Source organism: Aptenodytes forsteri, unplaced genomic scaffold (genome assembly GCF_000699145.1).
Source record: "Aptenodytes forsteri isolate BGI_AS27 unplaced genomic scaffold, ASM69914v1 Scaffold93, whole genome shotgun sequence".
NCBI lineage: Eukaryota > Metazoa > Chordata > Aves > Sphenisciformes > Spheniscidae > Aptenodytes > Aptenodytes forsteri.
In genome coordinates this window covers 6,944,238-6,953,093 of record NW_008794665.1, presented here as the reverse complement: position 1 = coordinate 6,953,093, position 8,856 = coordinate 6,944,238, and the positions used below count along the sequence as shown (strand labels likewise).

The window sequence follows — 8,856 nt, the reverse complement described above, 5'->3', positions numbered from 1 at the left end:
TTTCAGTAAAGAAATTTTTCCTCACGTCCAACCTAAACCTCCCCTGGTGCAACTTGAGGCCATATCTAGTTACTAGTTACTTGGGAGAAGAGACCAACACCCACCTTGCTACAACCTCCTGTCTGTAGAGAGCGATGAGGTCTCCCCTCAGCCTCCTTTTCACCAGGCTTTACCTTTGCTAAACACCAAAACTAAGTATCCCCTCAGCCTCCTTTTCTCCAGGCTTTACCTTTGCTAAACACCAGGAAACTAAGTAAATGGCATTTTTTCAGCCTCCACAAAAAGGAGAAAGTGAACTGAGCACCACCTACACCACAGTGACAGTGCCTACAGTACCATCTCCCCCAATATTTCCTAAAGAAAGGACAACAAATTTTAACTTGGTTCCACAAGGGGAGTTTCTGCAGACGTGAAACGCAAGAACATCTGTTTTGTTATTTATAATTTTCTGTTTGTTAATAAGCTTTTTGTATCTCACTGGAGATCTTAAAAGCCCCAATAAGAACTGTAGTCACATATTTTGTGTACAAGTGTTTCAAGTATAACACACAGTTAAAATGAAGAACTACTGTTTGTTAAACAATGAATTGTTTGATGATAGCAGGTAAAAAGGTTTTCTCTCTAGCCGCCTGTTTATTACTATTCTTTTGAATACCCTGCGTTTTTTAAATTATGGTATATTAAAATATAAAATGCACCTTAGGACTATGTCCCAGTAACACATGTGAAGTGTGTCCAGATATAATTGCAAGCACTCAGGTTGTGAAAGATTGCCTTAGCCAGATCACATTACCATGACAGCTACAGCCAAAGGAAACAAGTCTGCAATAGTACTGCTCTTTAAAGAGATCAGTGAGTCACCAAAGACTAGAACCCAAGTATGAACACAGCGTCCTCGAAAAGGCTCAGCAGATGTCATAGAGCTCCACAGTCCTGAGGGATGTCAAATGTGGGGGAGCTGCAATGGCCTATTCTGTACCAAGGGGGACGGCTGCTTCTCCCAAGAGAGAGGTGAGGAAGGGAATTCTCCAACAGGGAATTCTTCCAGAGAAATCCTCCCTCTCGGCTCTGCTCACATCTGGGGAGCAGTGGGGAGTGGATGGAGTGAGCTGCTGAAATGGGCCAGTGGCAGAGCATACATAATAACAGGTATGAGTAATATGTACTGCTTGACCAGACCTAGCCTGCTTACTCAGTTGTTCTCATCCTGAAGCAATCTCTAGAATGAAACTGTGAATGGGGAGAGGTGAAATTCTTTCTAATTATGAAAATGTCTCAGGGAAAGGTATTTTTACCAAGGCATGCTAAGACTCAGAAAACTCTGACTACATTCCCTGGCCTCTTATTAAATATTAAAAAAAGTTAAGAGAAACTGAGCCTGATAGTGCTGTATCTCAAAATTTACAACATGGGACACATTTACTTTCAGAATTCCTTTTTTAAAAGGAGCATTACATACGTATGCAGTTTGTTCCATTGTCTCTGTACCCTTCTTTACACTTGCATTTATAGGATCCTGGTGTATTGTAACATCGCGAAAAGCTACCACACTGATGGTGGCCAAGGGAACATTCATCTATATCTGCAACAGAAAGTTACATAACAAAAAAAATCATTAACATCAAAGAAACTTGACTTTCTGCTTATCCCTGCAAAAACACAAACAGTAGTATGGTCATCAGGAAAACATTATTAATTTTGAAAAATTTAATAAAACAATTGCCAGTGGGAAAAGGAAGATAGACAGTCACAAATCAATGCGGTGATACAAACGTCAGGGTAAAAGGGACTATTATGCAACTCTGGTATTGCTCAGCTTATACCTTAGCATCAGTTTCAACGATGTGCTGCGGGTAGACTGCAGTTAAGATCATGAAGATCACAATTTTAATAACCACTTCTTAAAGGTGACATGATAAGAAAAGAAAAACTGAGTGTAGGAATATGCATGTTCTTAATCACACAGATATTAAACTGTTTTTTCATAAAATGCTTCCTCTATTATACATCTGTATAGATGTTTCTACATCAACTAGAAACTGCTTCAAACATCTTATATGGCATTTCGATGTTTGCTGTTAGTGATGCAAGCAAAAATCTCCAGTGCTCTGCATAGAGATTTCGCTCAAAAAAATATACTTAAACAAACATAAAGCAATGCCTCATTATCTCCACATGGTCCTTTTTTCAGTGAAAGGATCATAACCAGTTGAGGCCCTGGGAAACTAAGACAGTGAGACCTGGGAACATCTTTGTTGAAGGGCATACACCAGCTGCATTCCAGTCTCATGTCCAGACAGAGACAGGTTATTTCCCAATTCAGACTGCCTTTTCGCCACCTGTCTTCAGGGGAAGGAAAGTTGGGCAGCCTGGGTTGGAAGGAGCTGGGATGTGCTCTAGCTACATTTTCTTATCTTGGATCTTGGGGCATGCTACGGAGCACACCTGCGTTACAGCTCAGACATAGCCGAACCTCATACGCTGCTCCAAACCTACAACTGCCTGTGCACAGTAAAACCTGTGGGGACAAAGGCTTTGGAAAGGAATTCCTGGGGTCATGAGCTCTGTTTTCCCACTAGCTTCCACAGGAGAACCGGTTACAAGAATGGGGGCCAAATATATGCTTTCTTTTTCACAGTCTATTTCTACAATCCACTCTTTCCTAAAATACAGATGCAGTGCAACCTAAAACACCCTGCTTCAACATTTTCAGCCATAATAAGCAAACATTCCTCTTTAAACCATTAACTTCAGTTTAGAATATGCAGCTCTATTACATGCACGTAAGAAATAAGTTATTACCATGGCATTGGTATTTGCCTCCAATGTACATTAGATCAAAGCCTTTATGACACCTGCAAATGTAGCTTCCGAAAGTATTGACGCAGTGCCTAAATCGTGGACAGATAACTCTCCCAGTAGCACATTCATCAATATCTGTGGAAACAAAGGAACTGTATTATTCTTAATAGCAGTTAAAATACAATCTATACTATCAAAATGAAACTGGTTTCACATCACGAAAAGCTAAAGAATAGCCAAAGGATTTTTGATAAAGTCCTTTTGGCTACAAACTGGTCAGCCAGAAGTAACACCTGAGCACTTCTTCTGGCTGTACCATCTCAGTTCAGCTCCTGGTCACACACCCAAATTTTTATGCCTCCTGTGCCAGAAGCCTTTACAAATACTGTGAGTGAAAACAAATGCACTGGCATAACAAGCATGGCTACTGAATTTGGAATGCTTGCTGTATGCTCTTGCCATCGTGGTACCCTTCCCCTTGGAGAGGAGACGTTCTCTAACTCCCCACAGAACACATGACAGCTTCTTCAAGGCCTCAAAACACTCATCCTTAAAACTGTAATGATATTTGTCGGAAGAAAAGCTATTTTGTGTTATTTGTATAACTTTTTTTGTCCCACTAAGCCCTGCCTGTTATAAAGACAGCACCTGGATTTACAGACAAGTAATAATAATAAAAACTACCCCAGTAATTCTTTTTCTGAAACATGCCTGAAATATTGTTCCTGTAGCACAGGTCATACGTGCATATTCAAAGTACATCACCCTGCAGTAGGAATCGGTTTGTTTTTTTAACATCTCAGGTGTCCCTAATCCATGACCTGCCCATTGAGACTACCAGGAAACCTTCATCTGTTCAGGACTTGCTCTAAACAAAGAGAGGTCAAGCTAATGCCAGGGGTGCAGTATTTCCGGGTCTCCTACCAGTTAGTTACCACAGGCCAAATGCTTTTTGAGCACCTGCTCTTTGCAATCTTACCCTGCAGTGCCTGTGCTGTAGCTGACCCCTCTTTCACAGAGGTTGGTTACCTACGTGACCTTAAAATATCTCTGAGGTTCTCAGATACATGGCTCCCATTTGCCCTGCCAGGGGCTCCTAGCAGGACCTGAAGCAGTGCTTCAGCAAGCGACATCCAGGCAAGGACAGAGGAGTGGGAAGACATGGGTGATGCTGAGTAAGTGTCTGATGCCCCTCATCTCCCAGAAGATGCTGTTCTTCATCCTGACTAACAAGCCAGGCAGGGGCCCAGGGAGCAGCCGATGCTCACCCAGCACTGCTTTCAGTGTCTGGGAAACTCTCAGATGAGGTCAGGCTGATACAGAAAAGCTGCTTGCGCTACCACTCACTTTGTAGCCCCTGGAAACCGAGCTGAAGCCTGCTGAGTGCTTGAACCCTAATTCTCCACTGAGGTAGAGGCCTGCCACACATGGCTGCCTCTGACGCACGCCACTCCTGATGTTTGTTGGTTATCTACAGAGCACAGTTCAAGCCTTTGTTCTGCAGCTCTATCAGGAAAGCAAGATTTTGCTCTCCACGCAATTCTTCTCCCAAAAGGAGCACTTCAGCTGCAGGTGTCAAGAGTGCAAAACAAAGCCGAGTGATAGATGCCCTGCTGCTTGTGAAAGAGGTCTGAACAAGACAGAGAGAAGCCTGAGTCTCTTGCGCAGCACAGTAAAAACGTTACCACAAAAATGCTGGTTAGTTAGGGCAGGGGAGATGTAGCTTCAAATTCTCCAAGCTGTGTTTCCCACAGCCAAAAGTGACCTAAAGCCATGAATTACTGGCTAGATGGGCTGTCCCAGTACCTCCTGCTGGCACTGTCCCACTCTGCATGAAGAATTACTGAGGACAGCAAGGATTCAACCCCTGAGCTCCCAACACTCCTGGCCCATCAGACTGCTCTGACATAGCAGCTCTCAGTCGGGAGCACTTCTGCAATGCCGCAGTAAAGGTCTGAATGAGAAAGAAAACGAGGCCAATACTGGGCACCCCTCCACATGCCTGAATCTCCCTATAAATCTGGCTCTTGGTTTGAATCTATTATTAAAGTTTTAGGCTTTGAGTACATTATTTATAGTTTTATAAATTCTACCATGTTCCTTACCGTTATTTAATTTAGAAGATGCAATTTTCTGCCCTTTATTAAAATATTATTTCAAGGCCGCAAATTTCAGACTCTTGATTACTGTGAGTTAGTTGGGGTTCTTTGTTGTTGTTTTTATCTTTAAACCACAACTTCAAAAAGCAATTCAGTAAGAAAAAGATTAGCCACTGAATATACCTCATCATGGCAGGGATTATGTTCTTTAAAACCTAATGTAGCTTGTCCTGCCTTTCCCCCTGTACCTATTCATGTGTTTGCAAATTCCCATAAGGCAAGAAGTATGTTACATGATGAGAGCACTGTAGTAGTATCGTTTAATTTTCTAGGCAGTCATACATCCTAAAGATACAGGACTGAACTGCTAATCAATACACTGTTGAAAACTGGCACAAAAATAATGGAAAAAAGTAACAGTCCACTGCTTGCATTTAGTATGAGAGGTGGGTGGATGCTTGTTACTACTGGGAAAAACACTTTTTGATCGCCACCTAGAAGCTGGTATGCAAGTGCTCACGATTAGTTTCCTCCAGTTCTCAAATAGTACAGTGACGGCGGCTTCCTTCAAGTCCATGGACCCATACCAATTCACACCTGGGCCCAAATGGTGTAAGGCCGTTTCCCTTTGCCTGCTGCAACATGCTGTGGCTCACGCCTGCTTCCTATGGAAACGAGGGCATGAAGGGGTGATTTGTATTCTGATCTCAGCCTGGTCTGCCGTGGAGGTGCAAGCCCAGACTTAGCGCCAGGGAGCTGCTCCAAAGACACATAATACAGAGAGCACCTAATACGTGTGATGGTCAGTGTTCAACAGAGAAGGAGAATTACAAAGTCTTGCTTCTGTCCTGCTGTCAGTATGACCATATTGCCAACTCAAGCACTAAACAACTATGAGATTGATTTAAAAATAGTATGATTTTTAAGTTTACAAGTCATATTTTCAAGTTTCTATACACAACCAAAACAACTAGAAAGAATTTATTTTACAGTGAAAATAATTATTTTCAGTCCTCAAATAATTTCAGACCTTCTGAAGCTGAAATGTGTATACTGCTAATTTCATTAAATGAAAATCCCTATCCAAAAAGCTGGCAACACTGATTCATTTATTGATTCAAGAGTCATTAATCAATTAATTAGTCAATTAATCTGTATTTTCACTGAATACTTTGCTGAATTCTTTTTCTCTTTGTTGTTACTTAGTTTATATTGTTTACCTTCGGAGCCAAATTGTTTGGTGGCTCTATACTTATTATCTGGAAGGAATGTTTTAACAAGAGAATGATCAGCATGGGTTAAACTAAGAATAGAATAATGCCTAGAGGAATTTCCACCTGTGCTAAAAATAAGCATTACATTCCCAGCTGTCTTTCAAACTCCCCTCAAACAAGGATTTCATGAGCTGCAGCCAATGCACACTTCAATTTTTTTTTTCACCATCCACTACACTTCTATTTGTGCTGCAGCAGAATCCAGACCCTCGCTGGAGCTGACAACCTCCCCAACAGTGATAGGCTTGTACACATGTGAGGAAAATGCACAGTCCTAGCTCCAAATAGCTTCAATGCTTGGAGGTATTTACTGGTTTTAGTACAACTCAAACTCGATAGAGAAACAACACAAAAAGGGTGCGTGTCACAATCACTTCTTACCAAAAAAGGGGAGTAGATCATGTTATAACCCATGAAGCACAGACGTCTCTTGCTGTGACTACTTTCACTGTATTGTACAAGGCTGCTCTGAAATTTTTGTGGAAAATTTTAAAAACAGGTTATGAGATTAATCTGAATGATGCACACCCAACTGAAATGGGGGTACACAGTTCTTCACCTTTCTGGGAAAAAAAGTGGTTTTTTGAAAACTACACTGAAGAACTGAAAGTGCTTCATACAACTGGTTTGAGTGCTAGTCTTTGGCATTAAAAGTGCACTTTGTTTATTTCAAAGTATGAAGTTTGCCTGAATATAAAAATGCACACTAGGAGAATCTTGCAAGTATTTTTCTATCAAATTTCTGTACTTGGTATAACTTCCTTGAATTTGTGCTTAAAAATCACAGCTCACTATGGCATGACACAAGTCTCTTCCAAAGATCTCTGTCTGCCGTAAAGTCCACAGCGTGATTAATCACAATTCAATCTCTTCAGCATGTGACAATGGTGGTTTTTTTTCCTCCTGTTATACCCATTCTTTTGCATACATAGACGTGCCAACCATGCACTTCAGAAAGCCTCCGACTTAGAGCTGAGCCTGCTCCTCACATCAGAAGATCTAGAATCTGTCCCTTGCTCTGCCAACAAATTCTTCGTCAGCGTGGGTCAGCCACTTGGAGAACCACCTCCCCTGTAGACAGTCACGATACCCAAATGGATAATTAGGGAATCCACATTCTCTTACGTTCTTTCAGTGCAAGTGTTGTTACTGGTTATGGAACTGTAGCACTGCATAGGATATAAATAATAAAATCACTGGAGCATCATATCCACTCAGGATGTATAGTTAATGACTAATGAAATCACACATCACACTTTTCTTCAGACCATAGTACAGTGTGGCACAATACAGTCTGATTAACCATAAGCACCTTTTCTGTGTTCACGAACGTGGGAACAAAACATCTCACTTTTATACAGTCTGAATTCCTGAGTTTATTTTAACCTGGAGTTTTCGCAGTATGGAAGAAAGGCAGTGGCTTCAATCCCATTAATACTGGGAATGCACACAGACCTTCACCTTGTCCCAGTATAATCTCAATGATTTGCACAAATTACCTCTCTACTCCCTGAGCCTAAGCACCGCCTTGCTGGGTATGAGGGAGAGCTGACCTCCCCATTCCTTTTTTTATGCAGGCAAGTATTTTGGAGTCTCTGTTAGCAATAGTTTAAAATGACCCAGTAACAGGAGTGGTAAGGGCTGAGGGCTTGGATGCCAAGCAGCCCGTGCGAGTTTTAAGCAGTCAATGAAAATTGCAGGACTGGAGGGAAACACTGGTGATCTCTGATGCAGACCACTTGAGAGCACCTGAGCAACATGCCTATCCCAATTCTCATTAGTAACGTCTTTAAATTCCATGTATGATGCATTCTAAATACATCTGATAAACTCTCTTGAACCGTGTTCAGTGTAAGGATAAAAACATTTTGCAGAAAAAGAATTAAATCCACATTTGATCACCTACCTATGCAAGTCCTGGCATCAGGCCCTAGCTGCAGTCCTGGAGAAGGACAGCGGCAGCGTACTTCCCCTTTCAGTACATCACAGCCATACTGACAGTTTGCCATCGAGCAAGAAAGGGCACCTAGGGAATAACAATTGAACATATTTAGATAAGGACTCTGGTCAGTACCAGAAAATGACTAAAAACTTTGGAGAATTAAGTTGTCGTATCATTATGATAGAAGTGGAAAAATGCTTGTTGAATTTGACAGGTATCCATTCAGGCTTTAAAGAGCAAATGCATATGCAGTAAATTTTTTCTTTCCACAAATTGCATCTCTAAGAAAAGGAAAAAAAAAAAAAAAAAAAAGAAAACCACCACAGTTGTAGGAAGTTGTGTCATGGAATGCAGTCCCCATGAGGAATATAAAGCCCAGTATGTACTATAAACCCTCCTGGACAGTACTGCCATTTTAAAATAGGACCATCTTTAATTAAAGGTAATTTCTCTCCCCTTCTCTCTTGTCCAGACACTCAAATATCCACTTTTATGGGAGCAAGTAGAAACCTCATCTCCAGAGAGATGACAGTACAATTTTATACCAGTCAAACAACCAACATCTGCAGCTTTAATGATTTTGCGTTCATAAGGACATAATACAGCAGAACTGCAGGTGTCTTGCTGCAATGAAAACTGCAAGCACTTGTCCTTGAAGGCAAATTAACAGTGATTTACAGCACTGAAGAATGCTTCTGGGGAAACTTGTAATAAAACTAATAAAATCAAAATATTTGCT

At 41.3% G+C, this 8,856-nt stretch overlaps 1 protein-coding gene across 1 annotated transcript in view; it reads right to left on the bottom strand.

Moving 5' to 3' along the window:
* NPNT (nephronectin) overlaps window positions 1–8,856 on the bottom strand; it is a 69,090-nt gene that overhangs the window by 19,942 nt on the left and 40,292 nt on the right. Inside the window, exons 8-11 of the mRNA XM_019470555.1 lie at window positions 8,082–8,201; window positions 2,803–2,937; window positions 1,460–1,582; window positions 381–401 (exon numbers count right to left, since the gene is read on the bottom strand). Coding sequence (XP_019326100.1) covers window positions 381–401; window positions 1,460–1,582; window positions 2,803–2,937; window positions 8,082–8,201 — 399 coding nt within the window. The remainder of the gene's footprint in view (window positions 1–380; window positions 402–1,459; window positions 1,583–2,802; window positions 2,938–8,081; window positions 8,202–8,856) is intronic.